Here is a 25,261-nt window from a genome sequence, read left to right as displayed (position 1 = left end):
ATCACAAAATTATGTTTTTTTGGGGGGAAGGAGAGTGCTACCATGAAAGAAAGGCGCTTAGTAAGGGTATGAGTGAGCATAGCAACATGTCTGCTGTTAGATAAGGGCCCGGTCAATTTTATATTCCATTTATAGAAAGTAATATATTTTTTTTTCATGTGTCCCTCTGCCCATTAGTATTGTGATAACTTCATTTGATCTAAGACGGCAACTGTTTTCCTTGGGTGGGTGAACAACACTTCCATTAAAAAGAGCAATGGACTTGTGCCGGGTGGTGTGGAGGGGAGAGAGACATTTCTCCAAGTCAGATCCCAAGACAACAGAGTAGGGAAAATGAATTCGTGGTGGTAAATGCTCCAAAGTGAAAGGAGTGTTGGGGGATTCAGGGAATTACCAAAGGTGTCAAAAAAGATCAGGACGCAATGGCTGGTTGTCCGGGTTTAGCGGAGAACCGGATCTTCTTGGCGGAGGGGGTCAAGGGAAGAGCAGGTGGGGAGTGTAGGCGGGGAAGTGAGAGTTCCCACAGTTCCCCCACGCAGGATAGGGACACCCTGTGGGGGCGAAGAGGGTGGGGTGAATGGGAGACCCCAAGAGGCTCGCGTATGATCGGAAAGTTTCGGGTAGATCCTCTCTCTAAGACACTTCTTTTTCTTGCCTCTCTGTATGCTTTTTTCCTCATCCACTTCCCTCTCATTCCTTCCTCCATTCTCTAACATCGACGGCAATAGTACGGTGCTTCCTCCCTCCTCCTCCTTTTTCTTTTTCTTCTTCCTCCTCCTCCTCCTCTCCTCTTCTTCCTCCTCCTCGTCCTCCTCCTCCCCCAGGGACACACACACACACACACACACAACCCTCTTTCTCTTCCACCCCATTCAGGCTTCTTTGGCAATACCCGGGCTGCATCCATGGCAAACCCTCCTCCTCCTCTTCCTCCTCCTTCTTCTCCTCCTCCTCTCCTCCTCCCTTCTCCTCCCCACGCCTCCGCCGCCACCTCCGCTGCCGCCCGGGGTCCCGAGCCTCTGTCCTCCTCCCGGCTGTGATCTCGTTCAAGGGGAGGAAGGGGTGGTAGCCCTAAGATCATGGATTAGGAGGATTTGGTCTCGCAGCTCCTGCCTTTGCACAGGCTAGAAGAGGGGGCGGGCGAACAAGCAGGCGGGGTGGGCTTGGCGAGCAGAGCTAGCAAGCAGCTTGCGAGCGAGAAGAAAATCAAGGGTCTTCCGCGAGCCTGCCCCGCAGAGTTTGCAAGCAACTGATTCTCCCTGGCATACATCCACAGACCCGGAGAGCCCGGACCCTGTTTTTGCCCCTATCGCCCCTTCCTCGGTCTCTATCCCTGCTTGGCAGCAGCAGAACAAGAGTGAGAAGTGTGTGTGTGTGTGTGTGTGTGTGTGTGTGTGTGTGCGCGCGCGCGTGTGTGCGCGCGTGTGAGTGTGTGTGTCTGTGTGTGTGTGTGTGTGTGTGCGCGCGTGTTGTCTGTGTGTGTACGCAGGGAAAAGCTAATGGATGTAGTGAAGCTGGCGCTGGAGAAGGGGAGAGGGCAGCAGGCTCCGGCCGCTGTTGCAGCTGTTGCTCAGGCTCCTGCCCTGGCTCTAGCTCTGTCTCCGGCTCCAGCTCCAGTTCCGGCTGGGGCTCCGGCTCCGGCTCCGGCTCCGGCTCCGACTCCGGCTCTGGCTCCGGCTCCAGCTCGCCGCCGCCTCCTCCTCCTGCCCCGGCCACCGCCGCCGCTGCTGTCCCTTCGGCAGTCAGAGATGCTGCCGCTCCTGCCCAGCAACCAGCACCGGCTCCGAGCTCGCAGGAAAAGAAAGGAGCTGCTGCTGGGCCAGGTCTGCTTCCTGGGCTCGCTCTTGCTGCTCCTCTCGTCCCTGGGTAACTGGGCTGATAAAGCCGGTGAGTTTTTGCTGGAGTTGTCGTTGCGGATGGCAGGGGACTCCCGAGACATCTCCTAGGGGTTGACTTTGTCTTTGTGTGTGTGTGTGTGTGTGTGTGTGTGTGTTGAAGATGGGGGGCAGTAGGAGTAAAGATGGGGAGGAACTGATTTCACCGTGGGTTGTGTTTGAATCAAGGTGTTCCTGACCGAGTAGGGTAGGGGATTGGGAATGAGGAGTGCGGTCACCAGGGGCAATCACCCTCCCTCTGACCTGTGCTTTATCACCTCCGATCCGGTCCCGGCCCAGCGTTGCCCCGAGAGTGTTAGAGAATGGGGGTCTCAGTAGAGTGGGGAACAGGCAAAGAACTCTAACCTGAATGTTCAAATACTTCTTGGCAGAAGAATCTTAAGATGCGGGGTATGAGAGAACAGGGGAAGCTGGGGAACCTGGAGAATCGTTTGAATCTATTGGTGTTGGTTTGGAACTGTTGGGAATGCCCATCTTAGGCTTGTCACAAATACTTTGTTTGCCTGTGCTTCCCCATCCCCCCTATTTGTGAAATGGAAAAGGGGAAACACAGCCTCCCTCCCAACATAAACCTTTCAAAGTGACCCTAGGAATAACCCATTTACCTCCCAAAATAAAGTCACCCTTGTAGGTTTGTAAAGGCCATGGTTTCTTAATAAACACCTGTCTTTAGTTCTTAGTGTCACCTTTCTAAGGTAACCACCTGTAAACCCCATGGGCATGTGGAAAAGATGGAATGATTGTTTTTTTTTTTTCCCTTAAATTCCTACACTTAAGACTATGTTGACTTTTCTTTGGATGAGGAGAGCAGAAAGCATCAAAGCCAATTTTGCCAGGCAGGTTCATGCTGTCAGAGGACAACCTTAACTTTTAATGGAAAGGAACTATTGACCCTTCAAGCAGAGTTTATAAGTCAATATACTTCTCTTAAATTCATTGCACACCAGCAAGACATCTTTTCCTGAACTTGGGTTTTGCATTCTTCTGACATGTTTTGGTAATCGGGTCTGATGCTTTTCAAAGTAACACTTTTTCTTGCAACTCTGGGGTAAAAATTTTGACTGGATTCTATTGCTTGGTTGTAGTAATTAATTCCATCTCTGTCACCTATTCCCTATCCCCATCCCCAACATCACTGGTCTGAACTGCATCGTTCCTCCTGCCTCTTCCCCTCCCCCCACACCATATCCTGGGTTCTTCCTAGGCAGAAATAGCTCATGGAGAACTGTATTCCATACAGTTGTTCACTAAATACTACATTTAGTCCAAGGTGTTTAGTTGCCTCAAGTGTCAGGAAAAACAGTTTCTGTAGAACTGACCGTTCTGTATTCTGTGCCTTTAAATGCCACTTTTAAAAGGAAAACAATCTTGTGAAGAATAAAGTCACAAATAATAACTGATGTAGTGGGAAAAGCACTAACATTGGAGGTAGAGGAACTAGGATCAAATCTCAGGTGTGGGCTTGGGGTAGTCACTTAATCTCATTGGACCTTACATTCTTTATTGGTAAAATGAAAGGGTTGGATTAAATGGCTTCTCAGGTTTTTTTCTAGCTCTAAATTGATGATCATAGAAGCCTTTGCATAAAATTAGATGAAAAGTAATGTAAATTCAGTTTGGTGATGACAGAAAGCTGTCACATCGTCTAATAAACTGGGAGACCTAAATATTGGAAAAAAACAGGACTATAGCCTTTTCAAGCTTTGGAATTTGGGCTGCAGAATTTCTTCACCAGATTTCATTGTCAATGGTCCTTTGCCCACAGAGCCAAGTCAACGTTGAAGAGAACTACTCTTCCATTTTTCCCGGAGGTGCTTTCATTCTGCAAATATTGTCGTTGGGAAGGACCTTGTGTTTGTTTGAGTGAAGACAAAGCATCTCTCCAAATGTGGGTTCATAACATGCCAAAGGATTGGTTGATTGGTTAATTTTTGTTAAGAGAAGTTCATCATTAACCTCCCTTTTAATCCTCCCAACTTTTATGAAGTAAAAAAGGCAGTTTATAGGTGTTAGTTTTTTTTTTTTTTTTTTTTGCCTTCAGGAAAGACCATTCCAAATAAATTACATCTTGTCCATTTGTTCCTCCAGTTTTCATGTTTATGCTTTGTGAGTCATATAGTTCTGTCCACTTTCCAGGGTTTAAAAGACATTTCTAATTTTCCAGATGAGAATATGAGCCATATAGTTCAATCTATCTACTGCAGGCGGCTGCATGCCCTTAGGGAAGAGTAGCATGTTTGTGATCGTCATCCACTAAGGGAACTTAGTACTCTATGACGAGCATACCATTTTGAAATTATTTCCCAAGGAGTGAAATTTCTTTTCAGATAATTACTGACTCAGATATAGCCCAATCTTCCATTTTCTTCCATCATTGCATCTTTCTCACTCATTTCCCTTCATTTCTTCCCTTTTCCTTTTTAGTAGCTAGACCATATGGTACTCCAAAGCCCATCAATGAACCTATGAACTAGCATATAATATGGAGTTAAAGATCAGACATAAAGAGTTGACAAGGTTAAGAAGAACACTGTGCTTCGTGAATTAATTTATCAAAAAAGAAAATGGTATTTGTAATTCTGTCTGTAATCACTTTTCCCTCCATCAAATACTAATAATTTCAATACATAGTAAGCCACAAAGGGATTTTGTAGCAAGGCACAATCTTTCAGCATAATCCCCTGACAGATTTATTTACACCAGAAAGAATCCGTAAACTCTTTGTAAGTTTATGAAATTTAAGCATTTGGAAAGTGACTTTGACATGAGAAACATTCAATTCCCTACATGTATTAGTCCTGAGGAAAAGCAGGGAATTCCCAGGCCTTGGAGTTAGAAGATCAGCATTGCCCTCCATGTGCTCTTAAGGAAGCTCTTTTACTGCTCTAGCCTCAGTTTCTTCAACTATTAAATGCAAGTGTTAAACTGGATTTTTTTTAAAGGTCCCCTCTATCTCAGAATCAAGTGATTCTATTAACACAATAATGAAAAAGTAAAATTTAGCCTTATTTCAAAGCCTGGGCTTAGGGACACTCAGAGACACTAAAATCTGAATTCTAGAACATATCCTCCTTTGTATCTTAGAATTCATGTTTCTCTTTTCTTAAAACTGTAACACACACACAGAGCGTAATGATCAAAGCTAATGTTTTATTTATTTACCATTAAAGATATGTCAAGATAGTTGTTACTTCTAAACATAAGATAATGCAATGGCTTAGATCCTTGCACTTTGTATGTAGTGATTTGTTTAAAAAATAGAATAAGTCAAAATAAAAAAAAATGTATGGTAGAGATCATATTACATTATCACCTAGCATTCTGTGAGTATCCTGGACTCATGAAATTCTGTTCATGACTACTACCTCAATTTAACCCATTTTGGTTTCTTCTTTAAAATTAACACAAGAATTTGTTAAGCAGCTCTGAAGGACAGGAATAGAAGAAACCTTCAAGCCTTATTTACAGAAGTTGAGAGATTTGGTTTCCCTCTCTTCTTATTACCCATTAAGGTCACATTCTCTGTGCTCTTCTTTCAAAGTCCACTGGAGAAGTAATACCAATTACAGCTCTCATCTGTACTATATTATAGTTTACAAAATGCTTTCACATGTTTGATTTAATATGATCAGCAAAACTATCCCATGAAATTGGAAATCAAAGTGTCATCACCGGAATTTTATGGATGGAAAAGTCTCAGAAAGAAAGGGGAGTATCAGAGAAGTTAAGTGACTTGATGGATGTCTTATAATGAATTAAAAAATAGAACCAATCTTGAATATCTGATTCCTGGTTTTAGGATGTGTATATGTATATAGATGTATACTATCTACCAATTTCTTCATCTTCATTTTCTTCCTCAAGAAGAAATCAAGCTGGATTGATCAAGATGGGTAATGATTATGATGTTACCTATATATATTTGGGAAGGGAGATTCTGAAACTGTGATTTCACCAATATAGAGGATTGCCTTTTAGGGATGCAGAACAGTTCTGTTATACTTTTATAGAGATGCCTGCTAAAATTATAAGAGATCATGACATTTCTTTACTACGGAGATCATTTCCTTAATCCTCTTCTTTAGAAGTAAGTATCTCTCAAGGCAGTGCCCCCTCCAATTATCATATTCCCTGAACTTCCTCTCTGTTCAAAAGGCAATCTCTCTTCCCTCTCCTCAGTATTGGGGTATTCAATAATTGGGAATTAACCCAAGAGTTCTTGAACCCCAAGGTAAACCTGAAGCTAGTGCTATTCAGGAACTCTCCCTTTTTTCTCTAGACAGCTAGATACCTGAATTCTCAAACTTGGGATAGAAAAAGAAAGCCCAAGACTGGTAATTTCCTGAAAATGGCCTTTTTCCTTTCTATAAAAGCAACATCCTAAGCCCCTCTAGGAAAGATGGTGAGAACCTATGTCTCTCACATGTGCTTTCACTGCAAAGTGGCCATTATAGGTTCAGGTCAGGTGTGTGTGTGTGTGTGTGTGTGTGTGTGTATGTGTGTATGTGTGTGTGTGTGTGTGTGTGTGTGTGTGTACATGTGAATATGCATTTTCAGAGGGTAGAAGATGAGGAAGCTGGGAACTTTTTAATTCTGATGACCAGAAAGAGGAAAAGGGGAAAAAAAGTCTAAAAGGCTCCTACTCTTTGATTATTCCCACCCTATTTTTAAGTAAAATTTCAGTACAAAGAGATAACTGTGTCTAAAAACCCCGAACTAACCAGTTTATCCACAGTAGGTCTCAAACAACTTGAATTTATTAATTTATTCTTAAGAAGTAACTAACTGGCACAGTAAATTGATCCCAAGGTCTGGAGTCAAGAAGACCTGAATTCAAATTCAGGCTTCAGATATTAGCTGTATGACACTGCTCAAATCACTTAACCTCTGCCTACCTCAATTTCCTCAGTGGAGATAATAATAGCAACTATGGTTCAGAGTTGTTATGAGGATCAAAAGAAACAATATTTATAAATGGTTGGCGCTGTGCCTAGCACATATTAGGCACTTAATAAGTAAGTGCTTGTTTCCTTCCTTCATCCACTGATAAAGTACAAAGTTCCAAATAGAAATCCTCTGATTTGGTAAAAGGGAGACTAGAGCAATCAGGAATTTTGGCATAGGGTCAATTGTAATTATGATTTCTAGGAGGTCCATTGGATTCTAATCCCAGTTTAGAATAGAAGTTCAATTTTTGAAAACGGACCTTAAAAGGGCAGTAACATTTTAAAGGATGAACTATAGAGCTTGATTTGGCTTGTTTCTTTGCTTTTTGAATAGTGATTCCTTTGCTTAAGATAGATATGAATTCATGATGTGGAGATTTCTGTTTCAAGGGCAGTAATTAGATGCAAAGTTAAAGAGAATGAGAGGCTTGAGAATACTAAGGAGATGCTGGTCTTATATTGCCTTTTTCAGTTAGATTCTATAGTAAAGAAGCAACAGAATGTTGGAATCAGAGCAGCAATATTTTAGAAACACATTTGGTTTTAAACTTTTCTATTTTCTGCATAAACATATATAGATATGTCTTTCCTCCTGGCTTTTCTTAGCTGTCTCCTGAACCAGATTTTTCTCAGAGACATCTTTAACTGTCTAGCCTTACATTCTTTTAGGAAGATTCCTTTACCCTGGAGGGATGGCAAAACCTAGAAGGATTTCAAAGCTAGTATTTACAAAGAAATTTCTAGAATTGTGGAGGTTAATTTGACAGTGCAAGATTTTGGCAACTCCATTTGACTTCAAGAAGAGCCACTGAGTTTGCAGAAAGAGCAGAAATAGTGTGGGTTAGGACAAGGAGAGATTTTATTTTTGCATGTTGTAACAGCCAGAATAGGAGCTTGGGCAGCAATGAGTTTCATGTAGGGCAGGTGTTCTTGATCTTTTGTATCATAAGCCCTTGACTGATGAAGGCCATGGACCCTTTCAGAGTGCTATTTTTAAAAAATCATAATTTAAGGAAATGCCCAATTTTAGTTAAAGGTTCATGAAATTAAAGGTGTTATTTTCTTCTCCCCTTTTAAGTTCACATGTTCCCTGAAATCCATTCAGCCCTCTTGATCCAAGGTTAAGAATCCTGATTTAGGTCCCTTGACAGGGCACTTGTAAGTTGGGCCAAGAGAAGAAAATGCAAAAATAAATGCATATGTTTTCAGCTTAAGTCAAAGATGTAACTGTGACTAAACTGGGGGAAGGGTCTTATAGAGACCAGAATAGAAACAGAAACTGATAGTAAAAAAAGAGGAATTTGAAATATTAAATCCTTCTCTTAGCTGAAGAAACTGTCAGTCTCTATTGTGATCTGATTCAAGTCAATGTTTGCAGACCTAAAAGGCTGGGGGTGGCAGAGGACTAAAGATTACTCTGAGGTACCACAGCTCAAGGCTCTCTCTTCTGCCTTTTAGCAAAATTCACATAGCAGTTGTAGGGTATGAAAATAGTCTTGATTCCCTCTGTTTTACTCCAAAATATCTATGATACACTCCCTTTGCCCATGAATCATTCAATATTCTGATACTGTCTGGATCAAAATTTATTAGTTTCATCCATTTATTTCAGGATTACAAGTTTTCCATGGTTGAATTAATTTTCTGACACTGTTATAAGTCATAGAGATTGTGTTCTCCTTACCCTTTCCATTCCCCTGAGCTCCACAGAAAGGACTTTAGAGATAGTGAGTCCTAGTTCCTTCATTTTACAGATGAGGAAACCAAAGTCTAGAGAAGGGAAATAACTTGGTTTTGTTTTATGAGGTCTGTTGCTTAGTGAAATGACTTATTCAGGGTCACACAACTAGTAAATTCTGAGGACATACTTGAACTCAGTTCCTTTTGACTTCAGGGTCAGTACTCTATCCACTGCACCATCTAGCTTCCTTAAGAGGAAATAGCTCATCTAAGAACATGTATTTTTATGTAGTGGAATATCCAGGACTACAAGCCAAGGTATACTGACATCTCATTCACTGTTCTTGTCACTTTGCCTGAAATCACCTTTGAAATGATGTATTAGAAAATTTGTAGAAATGATATTCTCCAAGCACAATGGATTCTGGAATCTAGAATGGAATAAATTGAAACCCCTTTTTGCTTCTAAGCTATTTTATATGGTATCATTAAAGATCTATTAGATGGCTACCATGTACCAGGTGCTGTATTTGGGACTGGGGATACAAAGAAGGCAAAAGATAATCCCTGCTCTTGAAGAGCTCACAATATGACAGGGAAGACCTTTGCAAACAACCTACATATAAGGTACAGACCCACTATAGATAGGAGAAATTGGAAATAATCAATAGAAGGAAGATGCCAGAATTGAGAGGAATCAGGAAAGGTTTGTTGTAGAAGGTGAGATTTTATCTGGGACTCAAGCAGTGATAACTGTCCCAGAAGAACTGGGACATAATATATTAAATGAGGACTACCTCAGAAAATCGAGGAAGTACATTCTCCCATTCTAGGTGTGGGAGAACTGGTGAAAACACCTACTTGAAGATGCTTGTATGAACTCGGGCATTTTATCTATAGATGAGGTGGGGGTTGGGTTCATAAAATGGAAGGTGACTCTACCTCAAAAATTCTTTAATTCTGTGATGTTATGATCCTAAGAATGAATTTCCTACTAGCCTCCACCTCTTAGAATCTTTAGCTTCCTTCAAGACTCTGGTCAGATGACATTCCATCTATTGATTCCCACTCTCTACTCACCCCAGCACTTATTAATGTTCAAGTCCTTTAGAAATTACTTTGTATTTTTGTATCACTTTGCATGCTTATATCTACATATGCACATGCTTAGGTTTTTGTATTGAACTGGTATTTTTAGGAGTAGAGGATCCCTATATGACAGGGTTTCAAGATTGACTGAAAAACTTTATCCTATGACTATTACCTACATTATATTCCTGATATTCTTTTAGTAAAAGATAAAGACACAGAGATAAGATAATCTTTGGATAGGTAACAAAATGGTGTGTTCACACTATGGCACAATTGACTGATAGCATGTTTTCTGAGGGTGATGGGTGGAAAGCAAGACACTAGTAGAAAGAAGGACATTTAGGAAGGAAGACTACAGAAAGAAATTGGAGAGCCTGAGGACAAACTTTAGTGCTTTAATTATTTTTAGAACTCAGTATGTTGATTAAGGGGATTAGAGCAGAAAATGTTAGCTTGATTCAAGTTGGTTACATTTCTGGACAATTCTAATTCACACTAGGTACACAACAACTCACCTACTTACCTTTTAACCTTAGACACAGAATCTTAGGTTTCCCATCATTTTGATATTCATATTTTCTGAACCAAGATTTAGAACATATGGTCAATTGCCATGCTGTAATAATTTAAAAAGTACTCATTTATGAAACCTGATATTTGGGGACTTTAAGTCAGAGGAATTATGATATGGACATTTATATTCAGTATTTAGCTATGGTCACACATCATTTGTGCATAATCTTCATGAGAAATTATGTGTTTAAAACTGTTTTCTCTTCAGTAAAATGGGGATAATCACTGGGTAGAGTAGCTTCTTCACAGCAACTGTTATAAAGATCCAATAATATAATGTATTTGAAATGCTTTCTAAATTATATAGTACTAGCACTTAGCACAGTGCCTGGCACATAGTAGGCTTTCAATGAATGTTTATTGATTGTTTGATCTATACATGATGGGTTACATATCCTGTGCATCTGCACTTTTTTTTCTAGTGCTCTTTTTTTGACACGTATATTTTTACTCCTTCCTGACTAAAGTGATTCATTCAGTTTCTCTTTTGCTAACAAAAAAAAGTTGGAATTTCTAGGATGTTTTGATGGTGGGGAAGAACTGGGACATAATATATTAAATTAGGACTACCTTAGAAAATTGAGGAAGTACAGGAACTATTTGTCTCTGTTAAGCCACCTCAAATTAAAACATGAGAAATTCCTCATCAGAAGGGAAGAGTTGGGGAAAGGGCACAAGATTCCTAGTGAGTTTGGGCTCAGTTCCTTACTTTTGCTTCCAACTTTGTCACTAATAATGTGATGAAGCATATTAGTAGATAGGAATTTATTATTAGTCAATAAGCTTATATTAAGTGCTCTTTATGTGCAAGGACAGTGCTAAGCAATGGGGATACAAAAAAGGCAAAAGACAGTCCTTACCCTCTCTCAATCCCATGAGTCACTTCATGTCACTTCATCTCAAAGGCCTTTTTTTCCTTTTTCCTTAAAAGGAAGGCATTGGATCATATCTGGAGCTCTTAATAATAGCTTTTTGAAATGTTTGCAAAGTACTTTACAAAATCATCTCATTTAGTCCTCACAACAATCCTGGGATGTATTTGCTATTGTTATTCTTATTTTATAGAAAACTGAGCTTTAGAAGAGTTAAGAATCATTAACTAGGCAGGATTTGAGATTTGATATGTTAGGTCTTCCTGACTCCAAACATCACTTTCATTCATTGTACCATCCAACTGTCTCTAAACTTATTTCTGGGTCTTGGATCCCTTTAGCAGTCAGTTGAAGCCTATCAACCCCCTCTAAGAATAATATTTTTAGTTGCATAAAAATAGGATAGCAAAGAAAATCTATTATATTAAAATTCAGCCACCATTTTTAAAAAACCAAGTATAGAAGCTTTAGATTAAGAATCCCCATGCCATATGATTATTATAGTTCCTTCCAGTTCTATGAAGGATATCTTCTTGTGAGAGCACAGGAACAATGCCCTGGTGACCATCAAATACCAGTTTTATGACAAAACCACATTTAAAACTCAGAGCATTTGACTCTCCAGGTTTCTGTCACCACTATGGAGCTGGCATACGAAGACATACTTATTTTTTGAGCACACCTGCTGCTGCTAAAAAGCACATTTCCTCCACATTATGACAGCATGAAAATCAATTGTACATTTCAATAAATGATTATAGAGTGAGAGGTAGATTGTGAATAAAAATCAAGACCTGGAATTAGCTTTTTTTCATTTGCCACATACTAGTTCACAATACCTAGATTTCTTTTTCTTTCTTTTAATTCCAGTTAAGGTTTTCCTGAAGCTTTTACCATGGTACAGTGTAAACAGGTATGTCTGTCTAGGGGCAAAAGATAAGGAAAGGGGGTAAATGAAGAAGGTTATGCAAAAATCTGATTTTCATCTCATTCATTTATTCTTATTCATTCAACCAGTAGCACTTAATGCAACTAGAAAGATGAACTTCCTTGTTATTATTTTTTCATCTTTTCTCTAGACAAGGATATGACATTGCAGGGATAGTTGTGGGTCTTATGATATTTTTTTCTTTTTCTAACCAGTGGTGTATGACTTGCTCTAGAGGAATTTTTTCTGGGTCCCAATTGGGCCCAAGTAGATTACTGCTGAAGATTGGGGCCATTGGAGAGCAGATGGAAGGGCAGCTGGCCAGTCCAGTTATCTCCTGATAGCAAGGATCTGCTTAGACAGGCTGATAATTACTTTTAAGTCTTTTATATCTCTTTTTCCCTTTGTTTGATCTTGGACATTGCACATTGAATTAATGTTTATTTAAGTTGAATGAGGGGAACAAGTAAAAGATAAAAGTAAAAACTGGGACTAAACACTACAAATTTAGGTACTAAGAGTAACCTCTTACGATTTGGTTCTGCTTCTAATGCAATATAAGAGGTAATGTGTCATGGAGAATAGAGTCAGAAAGGACCTTTCTCTGTCACTTATTATCTGTGTAACCATAGGCTCCTTTTCTCTTTAAGTCTCAGTTTTCTTGTCTGTAAGAGGGGGTTAATATATGTAATTTCTAAGTCCTCTCCACTCAAAACATGAACTAAATGTTATCGTTTGATCATTGTCAAAGAGAATAACCTTAAAGAGTGGACTCAAGAGAATCTTGACCATATACTCAGAAAATATAGGTCCATAAAAGAACATTTAGATCATGAAAAAGGAAGGAATTAATTTATTTGATAAGGAATGGATTGTAGAGGGCCAGAACCCTGGAGAATATACTTGAAACAAAGTGTTAACTCAATGGAATTGATGAGATGATGGTTCTCTAATTCACATATATACTTAATACTTAGTATGGTGATATAATGGGTCTCTAATTCACACATATTCAGTATGCTGTAATGATGTAATTGTACTAGGGTATTTAAGGACTGAGAAGGACTGGAAATGATTCATTCCATCTTTGACCAGCCTTGTGGTGGCTGTCCTGCCTTTATCACTTCTCCAGTAAGACCAAGGACTCAGGCTGGTCCCAAGGTCCTCCAGAAAGCTAGCCCCTTGGGGCACCAAAATGTAATGTTTGGGCTAGCTTTCTGGAGGACCTCGGGACCAGCCTTGAAATAAGTGCAGGAGTGCAGGAGGCAGGAGAGTCACCAGGAGGATGGTCAAACATGGAAAATCTAATTTCCAGTCCTTCTCAGCCCTTAAATACCTTGATATGATTACATCATTACAGCACACTATGTATGTGTGAACTAGAGAACCATTGCATCACCATGCTAAGTACTAAATATATGTTTACTGAAGAACCATCATCTCATCAATTCCACTGAGTTAATACCTTGTTGTAAGTATCCTTATTTCAAGTATGCTTCTCCAGAGTTCCAGCCCTCTACAATGGACAACATACTTCCACTGGATTTAATGGAAGAATGATGTCAAGGGGAAAGATGATGGAGGTTGAAATCTCTTGGTTTTCCATGCTAACCAGTTGAGTTTTCTGAAAGCAATCTCTCCCTCTCTTCCTTCTCTTCCTTCCTTCCCCTTCCTTTCTACAATAAGCTTTTATTGAGTACCTAAATTTACAAAGCACTATACTAGGCATTGGTGATAAAAAGAGTGGAAACTAAAACATTTCTTGTTGTCAGGGAGTTTATATGCTACAGTGAAATTTCTTGAGTGGTTCTTTTGTTTTGCACCAAAGACTGTTCTTTAGGATAATAAAGATGAATTCTTTTATAGTTCCAGAGTCTGGGGTAGAGAGGATCAGGGGGATAAGGAAAAGTCCTTCAATTCTTAGAGTTGCTGACCCTTCAAGAATTGCTCATTTTAAGGATAAAATGCAGTAATAATGTTTTCCTTGTCAGTTATGATTTATCTCTAAAAAACAGGGTCCTAAGCAAGTTCCCAAAGTTCCTTGGAGGAGGAGGAATGAGAATCTAATCAGTGACCTGGTACTCCTTACATCTCTCCTAATCTCCTTAGAGATTTGGTTCTTGTCAGGATGCCAGATGTTGCAGCTGTGGAGGGGGGTGGATCTAACACACAGATAGAGACTTAGAGATACAGAAAAAGGCTTGAAGTCAGTAGACTGGGATTCAAAGAATCATAAAAGCTACAAGGGACCTTAGAGTCCACCTAGTCCAATGCCTAATTTTGCAGATAAGGAAGAAGAGCCCTAAAAGATTAAGTGACTTGCCAAAGATCATGCTGGTAATAACAGAGGCAGAATTTGAATTTAAGTTCTGTCACACCAAAGTCTTTGCTTTTTACATTAGACCATTTTGGTTCCAGCTCTACCATGCTCCATTATTGACTATCTGTATGTGACCATCTCTTTGGGTCTACATTTCCTTTTTTGACCTCACTTGTAAAAGAAGAGGCTTAAACTAGATGATTTCTTCTTCTTCTTCACTTCCTTTTTTCCTCCTCCTCCTTCTTTTCTCTTTCTATCTTTTCCTCTCCCTTTGCTTCTCCTTTTTTTCCTCCTCCTCCTCGTCTTCCTCCTGTTCCTCTTCCTCCTCATTCTTCATTATGTCCTAGGAATATAAGTACAAGAATATATAGAGCCAGTCCTTGCTCTCAAAGAACATACTTTCTAAACAAAAAGAACACACTTGAAAAACAGGGGACAGGGTACAGAAGAAGGGACCCTGTGTAAAGACAGTCAAAAAAGTCCTTCAGACGGTCAGGGATACATTGTGGAGAGGATTGAGGCTATAGTAAACCTGGATTTCCTCCTTAAAATGTAGCTTTGTGGAGGAACAGTTAATCAAAAGGAGTGCTAACAGGGGAGGAGGATATTTCCAATGTGAAAAGAACTCCAGGGGTAAAGTGAGTTTCCAGGGTAAAGTGGTTTCAATGGTATGATAGACAAAGTCCTGAGTAAGGATTAGTCTGAAGAGCCTCCGTGTCTCCATCTGTAAAATAGGGTAATAATACTTATATGACTTAAGTGGATTTTATGTGGAAAGCACTTTGTAAACTTTAATTCTATTGACTCTATAAAATTTGCATGATTTGGTTAGGCCTTAGATACATGAACTGTTCTTCCCATTCTCATCTGAGGATATTGACTTGTACTTTACTGAGAAAATGAAAGCATTTACTGTAAGCCCTCTCTTTTCTCTTCCTCTTCATTAAACCCCCCTTAAGTGTACTCCCTTTCTTTTAGCTTCCAATGTAATCCTTCTCCTTACAAAAGTCACCCCTTCTCCATGTGTTCTTGATTTTTTTCCTTTCCATCATCTCCAGTTGATTGTCTCCTCTGATTTATCTTTTCTGTCTCTAATCTCTAGTCCCTTCCTGTCCATTCATTCCATTCCTATTGCTTTCAAATATCCATCCCTAAATCTCCCCATCCTTAATAGCTTCATTGGACTCCACTATCCCCTTAACATATCTTTTATATCTCTTCCCTTTCTCAGGCAAACTCTTAAGAAAAGATGCTTCTACTTTCCCTTCTTATCATGTACTCCTCAACCCTTTGCAATTTACTTTCTGATCTTACCAGTCAACAAAAATTGCTGTCTTCAGAGTTTTCCAGTGGTTTCTTAACTGCAAAATATGATGGTCTTTTCCCCCTTAATTCTTCTTCATTTTGGTCTCTTTGTTACTTTTGATACTTTCTGCTCATTACTGTCTCCTACAGAATATATTTTTTGTCTCTCTGTGTGTCACACTATTCTATCCTATTTCTCTTGCTATTTGTCACATCTTCTTAGTCTCCTTTATTAATTCATTTTCCATATCTCATCCCTTAACTGTGGCTGTTGCTCAAGGCTTTGATCTAGATGCTCTTCTCTTCTCTCTCTAATTTAAAATTTAGTTATGATTATTCTGTCTTCTCTCCTTTCCCTTAGTGACTTCTCTCTCTCTCTCTCTCTTTCTCTCTCTCTCTCTCTCTCTCTCTCTCTCTCTCTCTCTCTCTCTCTTCTTTAACCAAAGTGTTAATGATAAGTTAACTTAGAAGGGTTGTGCTTTTGCTTTGCAAAAAGTGGCAAATTACAAATTCACTTCATCTATTAGTTGGTTTTGGTTATATTAGGGTCAACAATTATCCCAAATTAACATGACAAGTCTGTATTCGCTCACTCCTATGTAAGAGTGTGTGTGTGTTCTTGATGATGCTGCTATGTACAAAACTATACAAGGAGCCAGTCTGCCTGGCTCAGCCAAAATTCTTGTCAGAAAAATAGTTGGTAAACCCCCAAGGGAATGCTGGCTTTCAGAAATATAGGTGCCCTAGGGAAATTGGGTTGGAAATAGGTAGTTGGGAAGAGAGAGAGGATAGTATGGGCAACTCTTAACCATTGTTTTCATACTCCTATATTTATCTTTCCCCATAATTCTGGCCACTATACCAACTGAATATCTTGTTTGCCCTCATGCTGACTCAGGGTCTATATAATACAAAATAATCAGTTTTTTTTAAATAAATGAATTATCTGGATGCCATAACACACGTCTATATTCCCTGCTCCTAAGGAAACCGATGCTGATGAGCTGCTTCATGTTGGGAAGTCTGAACTGCATAGAATTCGAGCCAATCAGGTGTCTATACACTAAGGCTGGTACCAATATGTTAAGCTTTTAAGATCAGAAGGTTACCAGGCTACCTAAGGATGTGCAAATCATCTCAGCTTGGGAGAAAGGAACATGTTAAAGCTTCTATGTTGATTAACATTAGAATAAAACCCTTGAGAAGTTATCATAATTCTAGTTTATTCAAGATAGGGAGACCCAGTGTAGAAAGAAAGGAGGAAAGGAAGGACAAAAACAGGAAGAGAGAAAAATAGGAGGTAGAGGACAGAGGGAGGGAGAATTAACTAGTTCGTTTAAACACAATCTTAATATTATTCTAGCTGATGTAGAATAAGAATAATAGAGTCCCAGTAATATTCTACCCAAAACTTTATTACTTCTGTGCTCTTTGTATCTTTAATGGTTGATTAGTGTTGCTTATTCTATGATGCTTTCATCATTTCATGATTGAGCCTTGTGCTAAATGTGGGCATTTTCATATTATTCCATAAATTTCTTAAGATTTTTGGATAGCATGCAATTAAGTATAGGCAAAGCACCACAGAATTAATGCTTTCCAGGTATGGTTCTGAAGAAGACTTTTGAGAGTTCCTTGGACAGCAGAACATTAAATCAGTCAACGTTTAAAAGAAATTTATTCAGATTATTGACTAGAAGGACAACTACTAAAGCTGAATCCTAAATATTTTGGTCATATAATGAGAAGACAGAACTCACTGGAAAAGACCCTGATGTTGGGAAAGAGTAAAAGCAAGAGGTGACAACAGAGGATGAGATGGATAGATAGTATATCAGAAACAACAAATTTGAGCTTGAACAGACTTTGAGAGATAGTGGCAGATAGAAAAGCCTAGTGTGCTGTAGTCCATGGGGTCACAAAGAGTCCGACATCATCGACTGAACAATAGCAACAACAACAAAAGTATAAAATAGATCACAATAGAAAAGATTGCTTCAATGATCTTACTGATAGAGCATGCACAGTCTAACTTTCATGGCCATTTTGTAGTTGGTTTATTCTCAGAGCTAGTTTGAATGAAGATGTGATGATTGTTTTTGTAACCAGGTTAAAAGAACATGTCATGTAACCCTAAATTCTCTTAGGTTTTCAGTGATGCTAATTTTGTAATGAAATAGTTTGCTCAGAGAAAATTTAATGATAAGATGTCAGCCATGACCTCTTCTTGGGTTCACATTAGACCCAGTAGCTTAGAATGGTTGAACAGCATATATGTAGACAACAAAGGTTACCAACTGTTACTAGCAAAATATAAATCTGAATTCTTTTTTAGGAGAGATGAGAACATTTTAGATTACTAAAAATGTTATCCACCTTAAGTTCTCTGAATACACATGGGAAATATTTCAAATTTGTATTTTCTAAAAATTTAAGGAAAAATCTCAGGAATAGTCATCATAACTAAAAAGACCAAAAAAAGAATCACATTAAACATTATTAACTGGGACCTAGCTGAGGGCGTAGTCATTAAAGACTAGAAAAAACTCAGCATTATGTATTTTTCTAAAGAAATAGTATTATAGGTTTTAGAGATGAAAAAAAAACTTTAAGGTTCATCTTATCCAACACCCTCCCCATTTTATAGATGAGATAAGTGATGAGTAAGTAGCAAAGCCAGAATCAAAACCTGGCCTTTAAACTCCAACATAATTATATGACTGGTAGTTACATATAGTAACTTGAAATAGCCACAAAAGGATTGCCAAGTAGAGATCCTTTAGTGTTGTGACTCATCCTTAATGGAATAATTCCATTCAATTCAACAAATATTCATTATGTACTTATTGTGTACCAAGCACTGTGCTAGGCTCATTTATATAATCATAGTTGGGTAGATTAGCAAGTATGCTTTCTGGGCTCACTATTCCAGAACCAGACAACTATATTTTCCCCTTTGGCTTCTGAAAATACGTGAAGGGACTTGGATTGTCCTTTTCTATAGGTATAGCTATCAGTTCAAGACCCTGCCTAGTGGGGGAGTAGTTATTTTTCCTTCACTGGAAGTCACCAGTAATCAGCATTGTAGTACCATTTGACCAGTTAGCATCAATTAGCTTTTATAAGGGGATAATTTATTTTGAAAATAAAATAATAGGGGCAGCTAGGTGGTGCAGTGGATAGAATACCAGCCCTGAAATCAGGAGGACCTGAGTTCAAATCTGGCCTTAGATACTTAACACTTCCTAGCTGTGTGACCCTGGGCAAGTTACTTAACCCCAATTGCTTCAGCAAAAAAAAAAAAAAAATAAATAAATAAAAGTATACACATTTCCCCTAATAGCTTGGTCTCTCAGTCTCAGGGAAGAATGGGCTCAGACACAGTTTCTACATAGGATTGGTCCTACAAGTTCATGGCCAAAGATAGGAGTTGCTCCTGAATAAGTCTTTATTTCACCACTTTCTGGACTGGTTTCTGAAAATCATTCCAGTAGCTGTTCCTTATTCCTGGAAGGATGTATGTTGGTCTTTAAAACACAGCATGGATTTGACTCCCTAAATTCTAGATGCCCCAGATACTCAGAGGATTGCTCTTCTGATCTTCTAAAGCACAATTGACACCTCCAGGTTAATCTTCTTCACCTAAAATGAAAGAAGAAATGGTGAGGAACAACATTTGTTTTCATGAAATCCTTGGAGAGAAAGTGAACTTTCCATTACACTCCCTCATACAGCATTGTGTCTCACTAGATGCCCCCAGTGAAGTAAAACCAAGAACAGAAATTCACTAAGAGTGAGAGGAGCTGAGTGTGACCAAGGCCTTTTGAAGGCATCCCCAAGTTGCGGTTCTAAAACTATAACCAATCAAATCGGCTGCTCCCCATCTCATGGGCAACAGATTTCAACCAGTTGTCAAGTCTCTACACAAGTTTTCTTCAAAGCATTTCATATATATATATATATATATATATATATATATATACATACATACACACAATACATATATATATATATATATACATACATACACACATACATATATATATACACACATACACATATATGCACATACATATATTTATATATATTGCTCCTAGAAACAAGCTTTCTAGACTTTATCACATGAGAAATAGTTTCAGAGGTACTGCACATGTAATCCCTTGGAATATATATCTATATATATTTGGAATTAGATTCTACAATATGGCATAAAAACTGACCTCAGACTCAGAGATCTGGCCCTGACACATATTAGCTGTGTGACTCCTGGGCAAATCAATTAACTTTTCAGTGACCCTGCAAGACCTGTAGGACTATCATTAGCATAACAGTTATTGATCTACCTTGGTAGATTGGCTGTAATTGTAGAACTGTAACTAGGCCTTCAAAAGGCCTTGAAAGAATTTCTTTAATTTATAGGACTCTATGCCAAGGAAATCAAAGGTCTGGATCAAAAATAATGACAACAACAATAAAATGAAACCTACTTGAAAGTGTTTAAAACCTGATTGCTCTTCTAAACAAGTTAATTATTCTCTCTTTTGTGCAGTATTGCTTTCACTATTCATTTGGAATATAGGATATTAGAGGGGACCTTTGGGGTCAATTTATTAAAGCTATTTTTTTTTACAGATGAGGAAACATGCCTAGAGATATCAAATGACTCACGGAGGTCATACAGCTGATATTAAAACCTATTGTTTGTTCTTTGTGTGGTAAATCAACCCCCCCTCCCCAATTTTTAAAAGAAAGAAATATTCCATAAATAGAAGGGTTAACTTTGACCTAGTCTTAACCTGATTATAAAGAATTCTGAATTAATAGGATTTGAGTTAATGAAATTTTACTATATGTTACTCTGGCCAAATAAGAATCAGGGAAAAATCCAAGTGTAGGCTATTCCCAGCATGCTTTGAGAGAGCTACTGATTGACTGATCTATCTTTCTTTTTCTGTAGAGAGATCCCATGTGTGTTTGGATGGTTTGAGCCTTATGAGAATGAATGTTCTCTTTTTTTATAAGGAGTCTTTGGAGACAGACATTTTCTGCTTTTCATTCCCTAAACTCTCTTTCTTTCTTTTCATAGACATGGGAATCATAGCTGCTTGTCTGAATACCCCTCTCAGATCAGAAATATCTTTCCTAGGGTTTGAACAATTTTTCTTTTTATCGTTTAATAGTAAGAGCATCATGACTGTGGTTTTATACTTTATGAAACTGAAATCACAATCATCCTGAGCTAGAAACCTTTGCAAAAATCAACTTTTAAGAAAGCGAATGGAGAGAGGTCCTTTTGCATATTTCCATGTCAGACTATTAGCATCAGTTCTGGACTCAGGCTTATAAAAATGATGAGACCTCAAATTTATTCAGTGCTTTCAAGATTTAGGGATGCTCTCTTCCTAATAACTGGAAGTAGATAATACAAGTATTATTAACCACATTTTACAGATGAGGAAGCAGACATAGAAGTGATTCCCCCATAATCACACAGGTACAAGAACTGAGATGTGAACTCACATTTCTGATCCCAAGACTACTAAATTTTCCACTATGGCATGAACATTCTAGAGGTATCATCAATAAGGTGAACTTGAAAATGAAGTGATTATTTAGAAGTGGGCTTAGTGACTTGCTTCCAGCTCTAGTTTGAGGATTATCTATAATATCTTGGGTCTAGAGCAGAATACACACCCTAAACAAAATGGATGCATTGGGGCTATAAAGTTCTGGTTGGCAAATTTTCAGCCCAGAACCAGCAGTGTTCTTTCCAAAACTAGTGTAAGAAATATGGTAATTCCATGAAACACGATACTAATTATTATGCTACAGGGTGGTCCCCGAAATCTAGAGAATGACTAGAAGGGGATCAAAAGAGGAAACCAACAGTATGGCATGGTCTAGGGGGGCTGCCAAACATCTGGGTGGTAACTAAAAAATTCAATTAAGTATTTAAGTTTTTTGTTTCCTTTTAAGCAATGATGCCAAACATCCGGCAACATCTGGATAATTGATGGATTTTTTTTTCCTTTTGATTTTTATCCACTGTCCTCATGTAACCACAACACCTGGGTATCTGCAGCATGATTGGCAGGGATATTGTCAACTATATTTTAAAGTATGAAATGTTTTGCTTCAGGGGAAAATGCAAAATATGCTACTCAAAATAAAGCAGAGAAGGTGAGGGACAGTGAAAGGAGGACATACACAGGAGTAAGGACAATTGGGTGCTAGTATTGGTTTAGCACCTAGCCAACTGTGTGATCTTAAACAAGTTGCTTTTCCTCACTGGGTCATAGGTATCCCCATCTGTAAAATGAGCTGAAATTAGACGAGATGGTCTTTCTGGTCCCTTCCAGCCCCTGTGTCCAGTGATTCTGCAAGTTTAAAAAATTCAATTCAGTTTGGTAAAAGTGATCCTCCTGAGGAATTTGAAATTGCATTTAATTCCTAGAAAATTTAACATTCCCTGAATGAAATAGACAGTATTGAGCATTTTTTGTTAAATAGGTTTGATGAATCTGCCAATCTAGAGAAAAAACCTTGCGTGTGCAGAGACCTTGGTTTTCACATGTGAACCATAAAGTACTAATGAAGTGACTGAACTTAGATGACCTCTCAGTTCCCTTCCAGGACTAATATTCTGTGAGCTTTTTTTTTCAATTTTTTTTTTTACTATTTTAAAGATATTTATTAGTATCCTTGTGAGAGCATTTCTGCTTATCAAATAGATGATAGTAAAGTTGCAGTTTCCTAACAAGTGAAAGTTCAGATACTTGATATGTGTGTGTGTGGTTTTGATGGGGAGGAACTGGATTTTCGGTTACTCTTAGTATTTCATTGCTTAATTTGGGCTAGTGGGCCTATCCTAATTTACATGAAGGCTTTGGTTCTAAGCTGTTGTTGAAGAGACTGATTCAATGAAAAATGAAATGGTTTCTCCAAAAGGAGCCATTACCAAGAAAGATGAGACCAGAATCTATATGCTTTGTTTTCCTGTATAGTGTTCTGCTCTCTTGACTTGAAGTGACTTGAGTATCTTTTTAAATTTTATTTAAGCTTTTCCTAAATCATGAAACTTATGGTATTGAATTCTTGCATTCAATCTACAAATTCCAGCAAGAAATTATCACTGACCCCAACTTAATGGGGTGGAATAGAAAGATCATTGGGCAGCTAAATAGCACAATGGACAGAACACTGGCCTTAAGAGTTGGGAGGACCTGAACTGAAATTTGGCTTCATATTCTTATGAGTTTTGTGACTCTGGGCTGGCCATTTAGTTCCATTTGCCTGAATTCCTCATCTGTAAAATGAGCAGGAGAAGGAAATGAGAAACCACTCCAGTATCCCAAATGGCATCACAGAGACCCATATAAAACTAAAACAACTCAAAAGCCACACAGTGGAAAGATCAGCAGAGTTCAGTTTCATTTTGAATCCTAGCCCTTCTACCTACTACCTGAATGACTTTGATTAAACCTATTTTAGCCTTTTCATTTTTGAATTCCATGTTTATAAAATGAGTGACCAGACAAGATTATCTCTAAGGTTGTTCATATTCTGTGGTTTCATGCATCTTTCACTATTCTCTTCCCTACCCAATTATAACTGAAAACTCTGGAACCTGGGAAAACTCAGTTGAAGAGGGAAGGACACAGTGAAAATTATCATTAACCACTTGGTTGAAGTTGACTAGGAGAGGTCATCAAAGTCAGTGAAATTAAGGAATGGGAAGACCTTGATATTTAAAACAGGCAAAGGTTATGGAGGCAAAAGCTGTGTGTCCAGTACTGGGGTAGAGGGAAAGTATCTTGGTGGTATGAAGATGATAGCAGCAAACAAAGGTTTAGACAAAGTAGCATGCCCTTGAAAAGAGGGGGTGTAGTTGTTGGGCACTGATGGCAGAGAGAAGGTTTGGGACAGTCTGGGAAGGAATGCGCCTCAACACTTTGTGTCAAGTGTGCAAGATGGAACAGCCAGCCCAGAGATAAAGCCAAGAGATTTGTGGTCTCCAAGAGAAGCTGACTTAGATAGAGGTTAAATGACTTGTCCAGTGTCATGAAGCTAGTGTCTGAAGAAAAATTTGAACTCAGGTCTTCCTGACTAAAAGCTGTCGTGATCCATCCATTGCACTCCCTAGCTGTCTCCTGTTAAAAGCTGGGAAGAAGGTGAAAAGAAGAAATGAAGGCTGAAGGAAGCAAGGTTTTATAATTAATACAGGAGGGTTCCAGAGGGCATAGTAGAAAGGAAGGGCAGAAAGGGATAGAGCTTTGGAAAGCTAGTGTGGGGTTGTATAGGTAGGAGTGTAAGGAAAGGGACCAAAGGAAAGGTTCGCCTTTTTGGAAGAGGGTTAGAGTAGCAAGAATGAGAAGTCATAAAAGTTGGGTATACCAAGGTCAGAGAGGCTGAGTTACATTAAAGAATCCCTTTTGACCCTAACCCTCAGGAAAAGTCCCGTCATTTGATTATGGTGAGGAAGACTGAAATCATAAGGAAATATATTAATTATTATAATCAGCAAGAAGCATTGATTGAAAATTTGCTTTGGATGGAACGTTAAGCTCAGTGATGGGGAATCTAAGGGTTAAAGGTGACCCTTAACCTCTACCTTCAAAAAGTTTACTCTAATAGAGATGATATGAAATAATGGAAATAGTATTGGCTGGACTTAGAGTCAGAAATCAATATGGTGATTAATGAAAAAGGATTGTTAAGTATTTACTATTTGCTAGGCACTGTGCTTAAGGCCAGAGATCCAACAAAAGATGAAATAGTACTTGTCCTCAAGAAACTTCTGTATTCTATCATAGACTTGTTTGGGTTCAACTGCTACTTCACCTACATACTAACTTTGTGATAAAAATGAAAGAGGTTATTAATATTTTCCATATATATATTTATATATATAAAGTTAACATTTGCCTTTTTAATCTAGATATCTTGTTTTTTTATCTTCCCATCTTGATGGTTGCTTCATCTTTCCTACCCATTGAATGTTCCACTTATAATAAAATCAGAAGGCAAAACAACTTTTAAGCAATAGACTCAATTTTGCAAGCTTCTTAAATTTTCTAAGCCTCGGTTTTGTCATCTGTAAAAGAGGGATAGTAATAATACCTATGTCACAAGGTTCCTATGAGATTCAAATGAGACAATGTAAATTAATTGTTTCATAAAACTTAGAAATCATTCAGGCAAAAAGCATGTATAAAATGCCTGTTATGAACCAAGTATATTGTTAAGTGGTGGGGATAAAAAGGCAAAAACATGGTTTTTATTTTCAAGGCACTCATAGTCTAATGGAAGAGAGAATATATAAACAAGATATACATAGTGATGTATAGATTGGTTATTATGACTATTATAGTCGTGGAGATGGAAGTCCCTTCCGAGACAGTTACTATGCTAAATAGTGTTTTGATAGAAATTTGTGCCTGTTAGAAAGGTGGTTGAAGGGGGCAGCTAGGTGGTACAGTGGATAGAGCACTAGCCTTGGACAACCTGAATTCAAATCTAAGCCTCAGACACTTACTAGCTATATGATCCTGGGCAAGTCATTTAATTCCAATTGCCGCAAAAAAGAAAAAAAAAAGATTGCTGGAAGTAGAAACTGATAGCATCTATTTTACTCTGGGGAAGAGTCATAG

At 38.4% G+C, this 25,261-nt stretch overlaps 1 protein-coding gene across 2 annotated transcripts in view; it reads left to right on the top strand.

Moving 5' to 3' along the window:
- Window positions 1-974: 974 nt before the first annotated feature.
- Window positions 975-25,261, top strand: part of SLC24A3 (solute carrier family 24 member 3) — a 721,614-nt gene continuing 697,327 nt past the window's right edge. Inside the window, exon 1 of one of the 2 annotated variants that reach the window (XM_031951059.1) lies at window positions 975-1,887. In XM_031951059.1, coding sequence (XP_031806919.1) covers window positions 1,500-1,887 — 388 coding nt within the window. In that variant the 5' untranslated portion in view covers window positions 975-1,499. The remainder of the gene's footprint in view (window positions 1,888-25,261) is intronic. The other variant, XM_023494858.2, reaches the window with a different exon arrangement.

This window comes from Sarcophilus harrisii, chromosome 2 (genome assembly GCF_902635505.1).
Source record: "Sarcophilus harrisii chromosome 2, mSarHar1.11, whole genome shotgun sequence".
Lineage (NCBI taxonomy): Eukaryota > Metazoa > Chordata > Mammalia > Dasyuromorphia > Dasyuridae > Sarcophilus > Sarcophilus harrisii.
The sequence above is the reverse complement of the archived record's forward strand: the minus strand, read 5'-3'. Positions and strand labels throughout refer to the sequence as shown.